Source organism: Emydura macquarii, unplaced genomic scaffold (genome assembly GCF_026122565.2).
Source record: "Emydura macquarii macquarii isolate MOO-44397 ecotype Brisbane River unplaced genomic scaffold, CSIRO-AGI_Emac_v2 contig_1790, whole genome shotgun sequence".
Classification (NCBI taxonomy): domain Eukaryota; kingdom Metazoa; phylum Chordata; order Testudines; family Chelidae; genus Emydura; species Emydura macquarii.
The window spans coordinates 30,866,587-30,884,750 of NW_027131927.1; the positions used below are offsets into that span (position 1 = coordinate 30,866,587).

The 18,164-nt window shown below is 41.4% G+C and overlaps 1 protein-coding gene across 2 annotated transcripts in view; it reads right to left on the bottom strand.

Annotated features, from left to right (window-relative positions):
• Positions 1 to 7,365, bottom strand: part of TSPAN5 (tetraspanin 5) — a 116,632-nt gene extending 109,267 nt beyond the window's left edge. For both annotated transcript variants that reach the window (XM_067557225.1, XM_067557224.1), the window contains exon 1: positions 6,876 to 7,365. In XM_067557225.1, coding sequence (XP_067413326.1) covers positions 6,876 to 6,956 — 81 coding nt within the window. In that variant the 5' untranslated portion in view covers positions 6,957 to 7,365. The remainder of the gene's footprint in view (positions 1 to 6,875) is intronic.
• Positions 7,366 to 18,164: the final 10,799 nt, after the last annotated feature.

Sequence of the window (18,164 nt, forward strand, 5' to 3'; positions counted from 1 at the left end):
TGCTAATACTGCTCTACTACAGAACTCTGGGGGCCAGATTTTTCCCTCAGATTCACTCATGTAAATACAGAATGAAACCAGTGGAGCTATTCTAGATTAATACAGAAGTAACAGAGCAGAACCTGGTCATATCTGCTAACTCAGACCTTGAGAAATTCAAGAATCACAAGCTTATGTCAAGCTATCTAGTACATCAATATGCATTCACCAACTTTCAATCAAAGTTATAAAGCCGTTATGTATTTTTTCCAAGAGAAGCTTTTATTCTATATCTGGTAGTTTCCATTATGAAATAGTCTCCAATGTATCAAAATGACCGAATCAACAACAGAAGTAAATGATTTGAATCTAGAGTGGCGGTGGGGAGGGAGGGAAGGAGCACCCTGACCATCTATTTTCATCCTGAAATACATTAATCCTTAACTGGATGGTTATCTTCCCAGTATACTTTCTATGGATAAAACATTACAGAAGCTGTTTAAAGATCACACTAAAACAGTCTCACATTAAAATTTTCATTTTATGGAGGAGAGAAAAATTGTATTTCCAAATTTCCTTTTTTGATTTCTGACAATGGTGTCATAGGGAAGTGATTCTATGTTACCTTGAGAATAAGGTATCACTGATCTACAGAATTCAAGAGAGCAGTCAATTACTTGTCCCTCACAGGTCAGTGCATCTTTCAACTCTTTTCTTGTAGGACACTTACATCACTGTATTTAGCTGTCTTTTTACTATCTTCCTGTAATTCAGAAGACAATTTAGACTCCCATATGGTTACTATCAAAACTAACAGATGCCTAGCAAATTAAAATACAAATTATGACTTATAATGTGCTGATGTATCATCATCCCACCACATCTTGCAATTTATGGTGAATCATAAGAAAAAAACAGGCTTCTGTTTGATGTGCTAAAATTCTCTGTACCTCCCTTAATTTAGGGTCAATGGAACCAGAATATGGTCCAAATTCAGACCTGAGACATACATATGCAAAGAGCAGAAGGTAGCTTTAATTTACTTGGAAATAATGCAACATCTTACAACTGATTTGCAGAGGGGAAAGTCAGTCTTGTGTCCTTTTTGGCTTCCTTCTGACTTACAAAGAAGGCCTAAAAGATTTTTTGGTAATTTAAAAAAAGCTATTTTACTTCCCTTTTGATTTTAATGTTAGGAATTCAGGTCCTCCAGAGGCTGAAGACACTGGTTTTGCCTAGACTAGGATTTAAAGGTTATTAGAAGGTGTTAGGTAACATACATTCTGGAAGTACAATGTAGAAAAGACAGTGCATGTCTTAACACACACACTGAACTGATCAAATTAAAGCCTAGAAAGCAAAAGCCCTACAAGGGCCTGGAAAGTGAAAGCTGAGCAACAGACAGGGGAACGGGATATTTAGCCTGACTATTTAAATCTTGGTTCATATTGCGTTTCAGTGTTCAATTAACGTTTTGGAGAAAGGACGTTAAAGTTTTAAACATCCCTGCCTCATCTATTAAGGTGTTGCAAGCTCACATAATAGTTCTCTAAGACTTTAAAGTCTTGTTTTGCTGAAGGATAAATTGGGTATTCCCAGTACCTATCACAGGGGTTGGCAACCTGTGGCACGTGAGATGATTTTGAGTGGCACTTGCACTGCTAGGCCAATTAACAGCACAAAAAGTTCTAAGGAAAAATATTTTGTCATTTACTTATCCCAAGAAGGTATGTTACATTGACAAAAGACGTATATCATTTCATTAGTTAGTGCTTGTGTTTTATTCATTACTGGGATATTTTTAGGCACCGATTTGCTGTATCAGTATCATGACAGGCAGAACAGCGCACTGTGGTTGACATACATGCCGCATGTCGTGATTTTTTTTTCGCTGAAAAGTTGAGGGGAACCACTGGCAAAATGTCAGCTTCTAAGAAAGCAAAGTTAGATGTCCGTTCATTTTTAGCCTTCCTGGACTGACAAATTTGGATTTATTCAAAAGAAGGACCATGCCGTTTGTGCTTTCTGTTGTGAAAGTGTTGTTTGTCACACAAGTGATCAACATTTTCAAATGAAGCACAAGGAAACCTTTCTTGACGAAGCGGACAAGACTAAATCGATCAAAAGGGCAGTAGCAGGATATGAGAAGAAAAGCAGTGTTTTTAAATGCTTAAATAAAAATCAAGCCACAGAAGGAAGTTACAAAGTTGCACAGTGCATTACAAAAAAAGGAAAGCCATTTACAGATGGGAAATTTATAAAAGATGAGTTCCTCAGCATTTCGGAGGTTTTGTTCAATGATTTGAAATAAAGACACAATCGTTACTAGAATAAAAGAACTTCCTGTCTCTGCCAGAACAGTTTAGAGACACGTAAGCTAAATGGAAGAAAACATTAACGAAAAGCAGACTATTGCATTAAAAGATACAGCGGTATTTAGCGTTACGCTTGATGAGAGCGTGGACATAAATGATATGCCACATTTGGCAGTTGTTGCAAGATATTGTGCTTCCAGTGAAATGTGAGAGGAACTTTGTTGCCTAAAACCCCTGCATGGCACAATAAAGGGGGGAGATATAGCGGAAGCTTTTGTAAATCATTTCGAAGAACAAGGAATTCACATCAGAAAAATATTTTGTGTGACAACAGACGGTGCTCCAGCCATGGTCGGAAAACAAAAGGGATTTGTAAAGTTACTTGAAGATAAAAATCAGCCACCCGACAGTCAAATTTCATTGTATAATCCATCAAGAAAACCTGTGTGCTAAAATTTCGACTTCAGAGCTTAATAATGTGATGAATACAGTGGTGTGAATTGTGAATACTCTTGTTGATCAATCCGCTTTGACTCACAGACAATTTCAAGCACGTCTAGAAGAGATGGACAGTGCTTATAAAGACATTCCACTTCACAGCAACATTCAGTGGTTAAGTTGTGACAAGGTTTTGGTGCGGTTTGTAAACTGTTTTGATGCAATCAAGGCCTTTTTGTCGAAAAAAGGACAAAACTTCCCTGAAATGGAAGATGACAAACGGCTGTGCAAGCTTATGTTCCTAAGTGATGTTACTGGTCACCTAAACGAACTTAACCTGCATCTCCAGGATGAAGGGTAAATGGTTCTGGATCTTTATGAAACCTGGAAGGCACTGGTTGCAAAACCAGCAGTTTTTCCTCAGGATATTCGATCTTTGACTTTATGCTACTTCCAACACATAAAAGAGCTATCGACATGTTGCACTTGTCAGTGTCGATGAGATTGGAATGTACATGCAAGAACTGGAATCAGAATTTTCTGACAGATTTCAAGATTTCCGGCAGTTTGGCCTAATGTTTTCTTTTCTAATTAAACCTGAAAACTTCAACAAAAGCAACATGCATTTGTCTTTATGTCGGTGGATGGGTGTTGTGGATTTCGAAATACAGCTCACTGAGTTAAAAAGCTCAGAATTGTGGGCATCAAAGTTTAGAGATCTGCAGAGTGCACTTGAAGTTACCGAGAGAGATCATGGGGTTTCTATTCTAACTTGCTGGATGTCCCTGACAGTGAAATTTTAACTGTTTAAAGAAAATTGCATTTGCAATGCCTTCAGCATTTGTATCCACATACCTGTGTGAACAGGTATTTTCACACATGAAGTCAATCCTCTGTCCCTCTCGGAGCCAGTTAACAACTGATCACTCAGAGGCATGTGTGCAGCTTAAAGTATCCAAATACGTGCCGGACATTGGAAAACTCAGCAAGGAAAAGCAAGTGCAAGGATCATACTAAACTGGTAAGATATGCATTTTAATTTAATTTTAAATGAAGCTTCTTAAGCATTTAAAAATTTTATTTACTTTACATACAATAGTTTAATTATACTGTATATAGAGAGACCTTATAAATTTTAAAATGTATTACTGGTAAATTAGAGTGAATCAATGAAAATTTGGCATGCCACTTCTGAAAGGTTACCGTCCCCTCACCTATGAGGTAAGTCACAAGGAAGGGAAAAAAATTTAAACAAACAAATTTCCTTTATACATCATAAAGCAGCCTCCTTCCTCTCTCCCTCTTCCCCTCCCCCCTAATGTTATAAAATCCTTTGCAAGTCACCTCTAGCGTATTTAATTTAATGTTTTTAACTCTGGGTTTTCAAAACATTTTAACCTAAAGTTACAAATGTATCTAAAGTTGTGATTTATACTGCATGTTCAAACAAGGCAAAATTCTGTTCTGTTACTATCCCCATGCAGCTCTACCGAAGTTAAGTGTGGTTGGATGCACATAGAGTTCAGAATTTGGGCCAGGTTATCTGTGGCAGTAAAAGATTAATGGCTAGTCTACCCTTAAAACTTACAGCGGCACAGCTGTATTGGTACTGTATTCTTCATTTTTTAAAATGTTGATACAAACAGCACATAGTAGGTCTTTGCTACATGTTTCTGGGAAGGTACTACACATTTTTGAAGGGTTTATGCAAGACATTTGAAGGAGACAATATTTTACACAATAACGTTCTCAGCAAAAGATCTGAATTTTCTTAAAACAACTACAGGGCGCAGTTATCCTCAATTACTGCTCTCCCTGCATAGCCAATTGGACTTACTTTTTTTTTCCATGAGTTCCAGCTCAGCAGAGTGATTGAACACTGAGCAGTTCGCTATCAAGTCAAGAAAACTACATTAAACATGCTCTGGAAGATGACTGCATATTATTTGAGACTGTGGTAAATGTAAAATGTAGCCTTTCCTAAAAAAAAAAAAAAGCTAGTACTAATTAAGCCAGTACAATAAAAACACAAAGCTCCTCTATAGATGAAAAGTGCTATATACCCTCAAAGGATCTTTGTGAAGGAGGGCAAGTACCATGAACTGCTTTTGCAAATAAGGAAATTCAGATACTGAAGCCACACAACAAGCCAACAGCAGAGCTGGGAATAAACTCGGGTTTCCTGATTCCCAGTCCAATGGCCTCTCCACTGCACGATACTGCCCAAAGGCCTTCTGCAGAAATTTAGGATGCACTAATTCAACTGTGACACACGGAACTCTACTATTCCTTTTGGTAGCTAAACTTGAGTGAGAGCCTCAGCCAACATAAAAGTAGTAAATAATTTGTTAGCCACCTGCGACCTTTTCATGCAAAGATATAACCTACATAAGAAAAAGACACTGATCCAACTCCCACTGTCCACATACTTAGTATTTATAGGATGAGGAGAGCACAGTTCAAAGGGGAGTAGCTTAGACTCATTTATTGAAAATGGCTGGCTGGCAAAGAAACACAACACACTTATTCTATATATAATATTTCTTAGTGCATCAAAATAATCTTTCTCCCCACTGATCCTGAAGGCTGTTGGAATGGTACACACGTGTTTTGCAGACCCTTCTGTTTTCTGCTGGAAAGCATGTATTTATTGCATCACACAGGTAGAGGAATTAAACACACACACACACACACACACCCCTACACACCTTTAAAACTGGAGCAAACAAAACAACGGAAACAGCTGTTGCAAGACACCATGTGACAAGATTTGAAATACCATGTATGACTAGAGGTAAGGAAGGGACAAGTAAATATTAATATAAAATGAGTATGTAAACCATTTTAGATTATGTTTAAAAAATTAAATCTAGGTTTATTTCTTGTTTGTTCAAAATGACCACTTTAAAAACTACAACAGTCTTCCAGAGATCTTTGACAGGCCACCATCTTTACTTTCTAGGAAAAGAGACATCATGTGTCATTGACCACCTCGTATCACACTGCGGTCCTGATATATTTTTTCCCTAAATGCTGAAGATAATCAGAAGCTCTGTATTAGTGGTAAGATGAAGAGGGGAAAGTAACTGTTTTCCTCATCTGTAATAATGGAGTCCAGAATCTTTCTTTACCAACCTTTACATTCCAAAGACCTGCATTCTGAGTCTGTGTTCACACATGCTTTCACAATCCCCCCAGCACACCAACTGCACCTCTTCTTTATGCACCTCTGTTAACTGTAAATAAGTCTATCTTCATCATTGCTAAGTGGAAGAAATTATGGGAAGGTGTGCTTTATAAATACAAGATAAATACTCCTGCTATAATGAACTATATATACACATGGATGAGGCCATGTTTTATGGTTTCCAATAACGTATAAACCCATCTGCTGTATCAAACCTGACTTTAGATTATGCATCATGTTAAATGGTTGTCTCGTTTAAAACAGGCATGTGAAGAACGTGCTAGACATGTTGTTATATGCAGGTTACATGCAGCTCTGACTACTCCATACACAATCTGCTACAGATAATGCAACAAGATACGGTGCAACCAAGACAAGACCAGCAGCACGGCCGCTGTCAAGCAAATACTAAACCAAACAATTGTAAGCGCTTGGGCTTCGGGGAGGGGGGAAGGTAATTCAGTTTCCTCCCTCCCCATCGCAGTATTATTACTACACATCAATATCTAATTACAACCAATCCACTCCATAGCTATACGAGTCGCTGGGCGATCACCCTCCCAAACTGCACTGCTCCTAGAACTTGAGCTCCAATTTTCCTTGGGAAGATTGCAATACAACGTGCAGATGAACTCATTCTCCAGGCCCGGGTGTCTCGTCTGTCTCTCTACCCCCCTCCCATTACAGAAGGGCCACCCGTCATCACACCTACAACAAAAGCAATTCAGAGGGAGGTGGGAGAAGTCGTTGTTTCAAGGAGCCTCACGGATGTGGCTTAGACGGGAGACTGGGCGACAGATTATGAACACACACGTTTCACATACACAATGTGTGTGTGCATGTACACACACACACACACCGCTCGTGCACGTTGCATTTTTCACCCGCTCCTGCTTTTTCTTCCCCACGCTGCACAGAGGGCACGACACCTACCCCCAGCACCCCGCTCCACTTACCCAGAAAATGACATTGAAGCCGAATATAAAATACTTGATGCAGCAGCTGACTTCAGGCCCTTTGTAATGCTTCCCGGACATCCTCTGGGCTCATGAAGACGCTTTGCTCGCGGCCAGGGTGGAAGCCAACGGAGCCGGCGGGCGGGCGGGAGGACGGCAGGCGAGCCGGAGCCAGCCGGCGGGGAGGGACCTGCTGGGGAGGGGAGCTGAGCGGCCGGCGCAGCCTCAGCCCTAGCAGCAGGGCGGCTCGGGGTTGCAGGGAGCGGGCGCCGAGGAAGTCCCGGGGACGGCCGGGGCAAGCAGCTCCCGCCTCCTGCTCCCGCACATCGAGGAGGCCCCGGCTCAGAGACGCCGCCAGACGCACCCGGCGACCCCCGCAGCGCTCCGCGGGGAAGAGGCGCGCAGCCGCCCGCGCGCCCGGCCAGATGCTGCTGCAGCCCGGCCCCGGGATAGTCCCCGCCGGCGGAGATGAGACGCGAGACGCTCTCGAGCCCCCCCCCCCCCCCCCCCCCTCGGCTAGGAACCCAGGATGGATCTTCCTGCCGCCGGACCGGCCTGCCTCTGCCTGTGCTGTGCTGTGCCGTGCCGTGCCTGCCCCTCGCTCTGAGCCCGCCTCCGGAGCGCCGCGGGCGGAGGGGGAGGAGCTGCCCAGCACACACACGCCTTAGTTGCCTTGCAAAGCCGCGCTGTGCTGCGCTGGCTGGGGCGGGCTGGAGGAGGCTTACCCTGACCCCAGCGGGGTTGGGGGGCGCTGGCACCTCGCAGCCTTAGCTCCCCAGGGGGGCGAGCCTGGGCTTACACACCGGTGAGGGGCTCCCTGCTCCCGGGCGGGGCCTGATCCAGCCTGCGCCGCTTGGCTTGGCTGCATGAGTCAGAAGGGCGAGCTCCGGGAGCCCCCCGCTCCTGTCCCGCTTTGCCTCCAGCCAGGGGTGCCCCGCAGCGAAGGGGGCTGGCCTCGGTCCTGTGTAAATTACAGACTAGGCCGGAGAAGGGGACGGGTCTATGGGTGGGGAGAGCGGCCCGCCCAGCGACTTGTGATCTTAAATCGTTTAGACGGTGATCAACAATCAAACTGATTCCACCCCGGGATCGTGTCCCTGGCTGTATTGCCCCTCCCCCCCACCAACGATTCTTGTGTTAAAAATCACACGTCAGCCCTTTCCCCTCATAAAACAGGAGATGGGCTTAAACGTTTTTTAATGGTGGGCTGTCTTGTAACCAGCCTTCAGTGGATTGTCCAATTTGTTTTTGAGCCTTTGGGGAAGCTGCCCATTCTCTAAAGTGCAAGTGATCATAACAGTTTCAAAATCCAGACTTCAGGGCACATGTGAAAATGGAGATGTAGAGAAATATAGATAGTTGGGTTCGTGCTGGAGAGGAGGTAGCAGTCATGGTACACAGACTTACCACTGCTCTAGGGTGGGAGACAGAGGGCCTCAAGGCAGAATTTAGGTTGCTAGGTGAAAGACTGAAGTCCAGGCTCCTTAGTGGCATTCTCTAACTTGTTTCCATTCCACATGCAAGTTAGACAGGCAGAACTGCAGGGTCTCACCGCCTTGAAGAGATAACAGTGGGTGGAGGAGGGATTTCGGCTTATTAGGAACTGGGGCACATTTTGAGAAAGGAGGGGCCAGTCCAAGGAAAATGGGCTCCATCTAAACTAAAACAGAACCAGATTGCTGGCATGTAAAATTAAAAAGGTTGTAGCAGAGTTTTTAAACTAAGAGCTGAGGGAAAGCTGACAGGTACGAAGGAGCAGATAGTCAGGACAAAGACATCTTTTGGGGGAGGATTTAGTAAAGGGTATACGCTAACAAATTCTATCCTCTCCTCTTTACTATGATAGAGATAGTACCTGTACTCTAACGAGAAACAGCCAAATGAAAGAGTCCCATTCAATTACATCACATGAAGGCAGACAACTAAATATTGATTTTTATTTTTAAATTTTATAAGTGCTTGTATACAAATTCAAGAAGTTTAAATAGTAAGATGGGTGAACTTGTGTGCCTGGTATAAAAGAGGATATTGATATAATAGACATCACAGAAAGTTGGTTGAACAATGATAATCAATGAGACACAGTAATGCCAGGATCAGAAATATATCAGAATGACAGAGTAGGTCATGTTAGTGAGGGAGTAGTGAAAAAAAAAAAGTATTGAGTCAAATGAAGTAGATAGCTTAAATGAATCAAAAACAATATCGTAGAATCTCTATGGATAGAAATTCCATGCTTCAATAGTAAAAGTATAGCAGTAGGAATATATTACCGAGCACCTGACTAGGAGGGTGACAGTGATTATGAAATGCTCAAGGCTCCAAAACAGAAAACTCAGCAACAGTGGGGGATTTCAGTTTTCCCCATATTGACTGAGAACATGGCACCTCAGGATGGGATGAAAAGATAAAATTTCTAGATCTCATTAACAACTGCTTCTTAGAGCAGCTAGTCCTGGAACCCAATCAAAATAAAGCTGAACTGCTTGGTAATAGCAACCATAATGTAATTAAATTTAAACAGCCTTGTAGGGGAGAAAATACCAAGAAAGTAGCATTTAACTTCAAAAAAGGACAACTACACAAAAATGAGGAGGCTAGTTAAATGGAAATTAAAAGGAACAGTCACAAGAATAAAATGCCTGTAAGCAGCATGGGAACTTTTTTTAAAAAATGCCATAATAGAGACAAACTATATGTATCCCTCCAAAACAAACAAACAAACAAACAAACAGTACAAGGAGCCAAAAATGCCACCATGGCTAAACAACAGAGTAAAAGAGGTGGTTAGAGACAAAAAGGCATCTTTTAGAAATCAAATCCTACTGAGGAAAATAGAAAGGAGCATAAACTTTGGCAAGTCAAGTATAAATAGGCAGTCCAAAAAAGAATGTGAAAAGCAACTAGGAAAAGACACAAAAACTAACAGCAAAAAATGTTTAAGTGCAGCAGAAGCAGGAAATCTGCCAAACACTCTGGGGCCACTGGACAATAGAAGTGCTAAAGGCAAATTGGGTGATACTATAGTAAAGAACAGAATTATCAGACACACAATGAACACAATTTATTGAGGAAGAGTCAACATGGCTTTTGTAAAGGGAAATCATGCCTCACCATTCTTTAAGGGGGGTCAGCAAATGTGGACAAGGGTGATCCAGTAGATATAGTGTACTTGGATTTTCAGAAAGCCTTTGACAAGGTCCCTCACCAAAGGCTCTTAAGTAAACTAAGCACTCATGGGACAAAAGGGAACATCCTCTCATGGATCAGTAACTGGTGAAACAATAGTAAACAAAGGGTACAAATAAATGGTCAGTTTCACACTGAATAGGGATAAATAGCAGTGTCCTCAAGGATCTGTACTGGGAGCAGTGCTGTTCAACATATTCATAAGTGATCTGGAAAAAAGGGTAAACAGTGAAGAGGCAAAGTCTGCAGAGGATGTGAAATTACTCAAGATAGTTAAGCCCAAAGCTGACTGCAAAGAGTTCCAAAGGGATCTCCCACAACTGGTTGACTGGACAAGAAAACAGCAGAGGAAATTTACAGTTGATAAATTGAAAATAATGCACATTGAAAAACAATCCAAACTATACATACAAAATGATGAGGTTTAACTTAGCTGTTACCACTCAAGAAAGATCTTGGCATCATGATGGATAATTCTCTGAAACCATCTGCTCAACATGCAGTGGCAGTCAAAAAAAAGCCCCCCACGAACACTGTTAGGAACCATTAGGAAAGGGATAGACAATAAGATAGTAAATATCATAATACCACAATATAAATCCATAGTACACTAATAACTTGAATATTGTGTGCCATTCTGGCTGCACCATATCTCAAAAAAAGATATACTGGAAAAAGTACAGAGAAGGACAACAGAAATGATTAGGGTATGGAACAGCTTCCATATGAGGAGAAATTAAAAAGACTGGGACTGTTCAGGTTAGAAAAGAGATGACTAAGGGGGGATATGATAGAGGTCTATTGAATCATGAATGGTGTGGAAAAAGTGAATCTGGAAGGGTTACTTACCCCTTCACATAACACATAAAAACAAATTAAAACAAACACAAGGAAATACTTCACTCAACACTCAGTCAACCTGTGAAACTCATTACCAGGAGATGTTGTGAAGACTAGAAGCATAACTGGGTTAAAAACAATTAGATAGATTCATAGAGGATAGGTCCATCAATCGCTATTAGCCAAAATGGCAGGGACACAAATCTATGCTCCTGGTGTCCCTGAACCTCCAACTGCCAGAAGCTGGGACTGAACAACAGGTAAATTGCCCTGTTCTGTTCATTCTCTCTGAAGTATCTGGCACCAGCCACTGTCAGAAGACAGGATAGTGGTCTAAATGTACCATTGGTCTGATTCAGTGTGGCCATTTTTATGTAAGCCTCCTCACTGACTGCGTGTATCCCCACTTAACCTTTGAGGTGGGGAGCTGTCATACTATACTTCTCTATTCCCTTCCCATATGACTATCATGTCTCTATGGTACATCTAGTCTTATGCCTCTCTCACGTTCTTCCTGAGTATCTCCTGTCCCATAACTGCACCACATATTTTCCCTCCCTTTCCCTCCACAGTTTCCTTCTATCACATTTTCCTCCTCTGCCATGCCCTATTCCAATATTGCCAACCCCAAATATTCTAACATCATATATCAGGTCTACCAAAAATCAGGAGATTTTTAAACCAATCATGAAATTTACCCCCCCCAAAAAAAAAAAAATCAGGTGTGTGGGCTTTTTTATTTGCCTGCTTGCATGGGATATTTTAGGGTTAACATTTTCAAGCTTTTCTCTCAGAAATGAGCGATAGAAACCTACTTTATTTTTATACAAAAGGGGAGATTCAGTTAAACATGATTCCAGAAGTTGAGGCCTTAAGAAAAACACCAAATATTTAGAAACTCACAATAAAATCATGATCATTGGCAATATTGCTATCCCACTGACACCGTCTCAGTCTCCTAGCACCTCTTCAGTCTACTACCAGTTCCTCACATTCCCAGACATTCCTCAGTCTCTTTTGCTCCCCTCACATTCACCTGCATGCTGTCTGTCTCCCTTCTGCATCCCTCCATGTTCCCCAGTTGCCTCTCTGCTCCATTCATTTCCCTGCACACCTCAGTTTCTTTTCTGCATCCTACATTCCCTTGTCTGTTCATAGGTTCCTCCCCAAAAGCACACAGGAAATATGTAATCTATGATGGCGTGGTATGAAACAAAAATCAACATAAATTTGGGTTAGCCTGATTAATCAAAAGCAGCAAAACCATGATTACATTATGCAGGTTATTCCAAATGGATGCCAATCCAACCTTTATACCACACCCCACTGCAATGTATTCTGCATATATCTCACATATTAGAGAAAAACTATTTTAGAAATGTTTTATGGAGTTTATTAATAATATTCTGCAACTATTTTTCATATTCCTCTATTGGTAAAGTTAGGTCGCTTTGTTACCATAAATCCAATAGGTCTCAAAGGGAGCCAAAAAATCTTCTAAATTAGACTACAAGAGCATTGAAAAATGTCATAATTTAAATGTCTAATATTTTGAGATTTTCCAGGTCTAGAAGTGAGCACTATGTTTCTCACTGAAAAGATCGGAAACTCCTCTTTCTAATGGTAAAAATCTCCCATATCTATCCCTAAAAGCTTGTAAAATAACAGGCTTTAATAAAGGTGTGGCATTTTTAGGTAAAGAAGAATCTATCACTGATTCTTTCCTGTCCTGGAGTCCTGAGCAGGTGTCACTTTTTTGAGGAGAGGCTGTGTGAAATGGGAGACAACAGGGAAATCTCACATTTGGAGGAGAACAAAAACATTTCTCTGGCCAGTTTTTTTTTTTTTCTTTTCTTTCTTAATGGCAGCACTTTGGAATGTTAGGATAGGTGCCTGCAAAGATGGATTAGTGGGCAGAGAGCAGATGATGCGGTCAAAGGTGCATGATAAATGAATTTATCAAATGGCTATACAATTTAGCATAAGGTTCCACAATTTACCACATGGATATCAGCTCTACATGTGTTCTTAATGCCATGCCAACTGTGACGTCTGCTGAGACCATCAGTAAGAACAGTGCACAAAAGGGTGTGCAATAGGTGGTACACAAAAACGTGCACTAAGCGGTAAAAATGTGTCATAACATGCTTGAATGTGTGCAGTAGTAATATTAATCTATAGCTTTTGCAAAACTCTATAAATACAGATAACCTTTTTGTGAGTTGATGTAACGTATTACTGTCACAGCACTCTACTAACACCACCTGTTGGCACACTTTAGTATTTTTAACGATTCATAGTCAACAAAGGTAAAATGGAATAATGATTGCCATAATCTATGTGATAATTATCTCTAACAGTTTATCCATTGACAGGTTGTCATTGAATGGAAAAAACAAACTTTAAAAATAATAAACATACTAAAAACTGCAGTGGCAATCTCATATTACATTATTGTATTTGCATTGTAAGTCTGGAATAGTTCTATAAGTAACTGTAATTTTAAATTATCTAAAACATTTTATATTGTCCAAGCATCGAAACAGTTAAAGAAGAGTTTGAGATTACTGTAGTGGGTTGATTCCTTATGGGGGGAGGAGGGTGGGAGACTGAGCATGTGCCAATTTAAGATATTCTTTTACAATAGATACACATTTCTGAACAGAGGGATCAGACTGCAAAAACAGCAAAATAGCTTCTACATGAGGAATTCAGCTTTCAGAATGCCCGCAGGAAGCATGGCTCTCAGCACCTGCAGCAGCTTCTTTATCTGTTTTACAAACACATTCTGTCTCCTGTTCCAAATGCACACTAAAACATCTTCATCTTCGAGCTATCCCTTGTGGATCACTATTCCCACATGGCCTTGGCCATTTGGGTCTAAGAGCTGAGCAAACCAACTCTGTAAAGCATTTTGGGATCATTGTAGATAAGCAACTAAACAGGAGCTCCCAGTGTGAAACTGTGACAAAAAGGGCTAACAATACTTAGATGTATTAATAGGAAAATACTGAGCAGGAACAGAACTCATTTTACCATAGTGAGTCAATTGTTCCTTTCTGATGTCCACGTTTTAAAAAAAATATTGAAAAATTGGAGATAGGTCAGAGGAGAGCCTCAAGAATGATTTGACATCTAGAAAATATGGTTTACAATAAGAAACTAAAAGTAGCTCAATCTATTTAGTTTATCAAAGAAAAGGTTAAGAGGTGGTTCGACCAGTATCTATACTCATCCACACGGGAAGAAAAATATCCAACATTGAGACTTTCTTTAATCAAGCAGATTAGACCAGAAGAGACCATTTGAGATGATCTAGTCTGACCTCCTGAATGTCACAGGCCATTACATTTCATTCAGTTACCCCTGTATTGAGCTCAATAACTCATGTTTAAGTAAAGAATATCTTGGGTTTTGGCTAAAACATATCTTCCAGAAAGGACATCCTTTGATGATCTGAATACAAAGAGAGATGGAGAATCCACTCCTTCCCTTAGTAGTGTGTTCCAATGATTAATCACCCTCATTGTTAAAAATTATTGACTTATTTGTAATTTGAATTTGTCTGGCTTCAGCTTTCAACCATTGGTTCTTGTTATGCCTTTCTCTGCTAGGTTAAAGAGCCATTTAGTGCCTAATATTTCTTCCCTGTGAAGAAGTGGGAATTGTCTGTAATATTTGTAGGAATGACACACATGGCAGGGACTTATTTAATTAGGGATTGCTACTAAGTGGGTGCAAAAGGATTAAGAAGCTGCACCTTGGGGCAGAACAGAACATAATGAAGTGCTTGTGTCACAACTGTCTGGGATGGTATGAATGGGTTGTTAAAAGGAGGACTGAAACTGACCTATGTTAGTGAAAGATCCAGGAACATAAGGGGAGCCCCCAGGACTAAATAATTAACATGTAACAAGGAGACACTCCATCAGGCAGAACATGGGAACTCAGCATAAGTTCTGCAGGAGGACAATGGATCTTGGGACAGACTCAGCAGCTTGTACCTGGGACTGACAAAGTGAGACGGGGAGACAGCCAACAAGAGCATTCCACAGCACTTAATTATATGGAGTGCTGGCTTAACCACAATGCACTATGGCCTAACCTTTCCTTCTCTAAGCCAAATCAAGGATTTCCCAATGCCGTGTTCCAGTTAACCCTATACCAGTGGTTCCCAACCTGTGGCCCAGGGGCCAAAAGTGGCTCGCAGGTACTTTGAAAGTGGCCCACGGCGTCTCTCCTGCTGGCTGCAGAAGACAGCTGCTGCCTAAGGACCCAGGCAGAGCACATTTCCATGGGGCTAAAAGACTGGTGCAGGCTTCTTGCTGCAGCCAAGGGGATTGGGGATCAGCGATCCCCTCCCCCTGGCTGTAGCAGAGAGCACAGCAAAGCGCTCTGCCTAGGTCCCTAGGCACTGGAGTCACTGCTAGAGCCAGAGGGAAGGGCACACTGATCTTCCATTCCCCTGGCTGCAGAAGGGAGCCACTTCCTAGGGACCCAGGTGGAGCGCACAGGGTTATAGGATGCGTGCGGTTACCCTGCTGCAGCCAAGGGGACAGGAGATCAGTGAGGAGGCAGCCTCCTCGCTGAACTCCTTCCATCTGGCTGCAGTGGGTGGGGGGCCTGCTGGCAGAGACTGGTGGCCCTTCAGGGTTGTATAAATGATATCTGTGGCTCTCAAGCCAAAAAGGTTGGGGACCACTGCCCTACACTGTTTTGAAAAGGCTGCCTGAGGTTCCTGCAAATAGTTGCAGAGGTGCACTGGTCCCAGAAGAATGTAAAAGTCTCAGACCAGGAGTTTATCTAAGACTCTCTGGGCAGAGTGCACGGTGTGAAATAGGAGTGCTGGAGCCCAGGGCTCAGTCTTGGAGCCATTGAGGCCGCTTGGCCTACTAATAAGGAAGAGTGGGACCCTGGCAAACTGCAGGACTACTCCAAGGAACTGCTTAAAAGTGGAGGCGTAGCACGGGTCTTGTGACTCCATGACAGAAGGTACTTATACACTGTAATCAAATCATCTCCCAATCTTCTTTTTGATAAGATAAACAGATTGTGCTCTTTAAGTCTCTCATTGTAATGGTTTTGTGTTTTTGTTTTTAGTCCTCAAACCATTTTTGTGGCTCTTTTCTTCACCCTGTCTAATGTTTCAATATCCTTTCTAAAACGTGGATATTAGAACTGTATGCAGTATTCCACCAGCAATGTCACCAGTGCCGTATGCAGAAGTAAAATCACTTCTCTACTCTTACTAACTACTCCAATTTACACATCCAGCGATCACATGTGGCAAAAAAGGGCTAAAAACATTCCACTGGCAGCTCATGTTCAGTTGCTTGTCCCCTAAGATCCCTAAATCCTTTCAGAGTCACTGCTTTCCAGGATAGAGTCCCCCCCACAAGTCTGGAGATATGGCTTGCATGCTCTGTTTCCAAATGTATAACTGCAAGTGACTGTGTTAAAATGCATTTTGTTTTAATGGGCCTGTGATTGAATCTGATATCAGCTTTTTCATTTTTGCCTGGGACTGATGTCAGCCCAATCAGCTGATAGTTAACAGTTTTATCCTGCTTGCCCTTTTTGAATATTAGCACAGCACTAGAACTCTTCCAGAATGTCTTCAGTATTCCAAGATTTATTAAAAATTATCAGCAGGCCAGATATCTCCACAGCCAACTCTTTTAGGAGTTTTTTGTGGAAGTTTGCTGAGCCTGCTGACTTAAAAATGTTTATCCATCCCTAATAGATGTCACTTAACATCCTCCTTGGTTATTAATGGACTAAAAAGTATTTCTTCATCCTCATATTATATGAGTTCATCATCCTGCTTCTTTCCAAATACAGAACAGAAATATTTATTGAACACTTCTGCTTTTTCTGCATCATTAACAATTTTACTGTCTCCATCTAGTAGCAGGCTAGTATCTAGGATTTCTTTTGTTCCAAATACACTTTAAAAACTTTTTGTAGTCCTTCGCCCTGCCAGCTCTGGATTTTTCCCTGATATTTTTACCTCCCCTTTTCAATTTTGTATACTTCAGAATTCCTAATTTACATTGAATCCTATCTATTTCCCCCATTTTCCATTTGTTATACATTGCTTTTCTTATTTCTAATTGCTGCCTTCACTTTCCACTGAGCCTGTATGGGTTTTTAGCCAAAAAGTTGTCCTCTTTCTTGATTGTGGAATTATGGCCCTTGGGCCATCTAGTATACTCTCCTTAAATAACTCCAACTATTCAGTCACACTTTTTACATCTTACTTTTTCCTCCCAGTCAATCTGCTCATAATTTTTATCATCTTTGGGAAATTAACCCTCTTGAAGCACCAAATATAGATATTACTGGTTGGAACTCTCCTCTGTTTGCACATATTGAAATAATTAGGTCATGACAACTGATCTCTAAATAACCACCAACTTCTAGTTCAGTGAGTAATTCATCCTGGATCATCATCATAAGGTCCAAAATAGGAGTTCTCATGTTGAGTGCAGTGCTTCTTGTGTTAGAAAATCATCATCTGTAACTTTTAAAAACTCTAGTGATGTTTTTCTACTGACTGCATGAGACCTACAGCATACACCTCCCCAACTGAAGACCCCCAGAACAACAATTTTTCTTCCTGTATATTATGGATAGTTGCTGAAGGAGTAACTCTCTCCGTTTTCTAGTTTCATTCCATGGTGTGTAACAGACCCCTATCAGTGCCCCCTGCTGGGGTTTGTTAGTTAGCATATTGATCCATATGCATTCAAGTAACTCTCAGACAGGTAATGGTGTCCTTACTGTAGAGTGCCACCCTCACCAAGACTTCTCTGACTCATTCCGTTCTTCTTAAACAGGTTGTAACTTGTGATTTTTAATGTTCCAATCATGCAAATAGTCCCATCAGGTTTCAGTAATGCCAATCAGATCAAATTTCTTCTCATTAATGAGAATTTCCAATTCTTCTTACTTGTTACCCAGAGTCCTACCATTGCTATATAAGCAACTGAAAAATCTTCCCTCTTCACGTTCTTTGTCACGTCAGTTCCATTTGTTCATGACACTTTGCCTTTTTAGCATCTTCTCCTGGCATTGGTAGTTTAATGACTTACTTGCTGCTCTAGCTAGCCTCCAACCAAGATGAGCCCCTGTGTGTGAGATTCTGGCAGCCCCATTCAAACAGCCACCTCTCCTACTGGAATGTGGCCCAATGTTCCACAAAATCAAAACCTTCAGCCTCACACCAACCCTACAGACAACAGTTCGTCTCAAGTATTT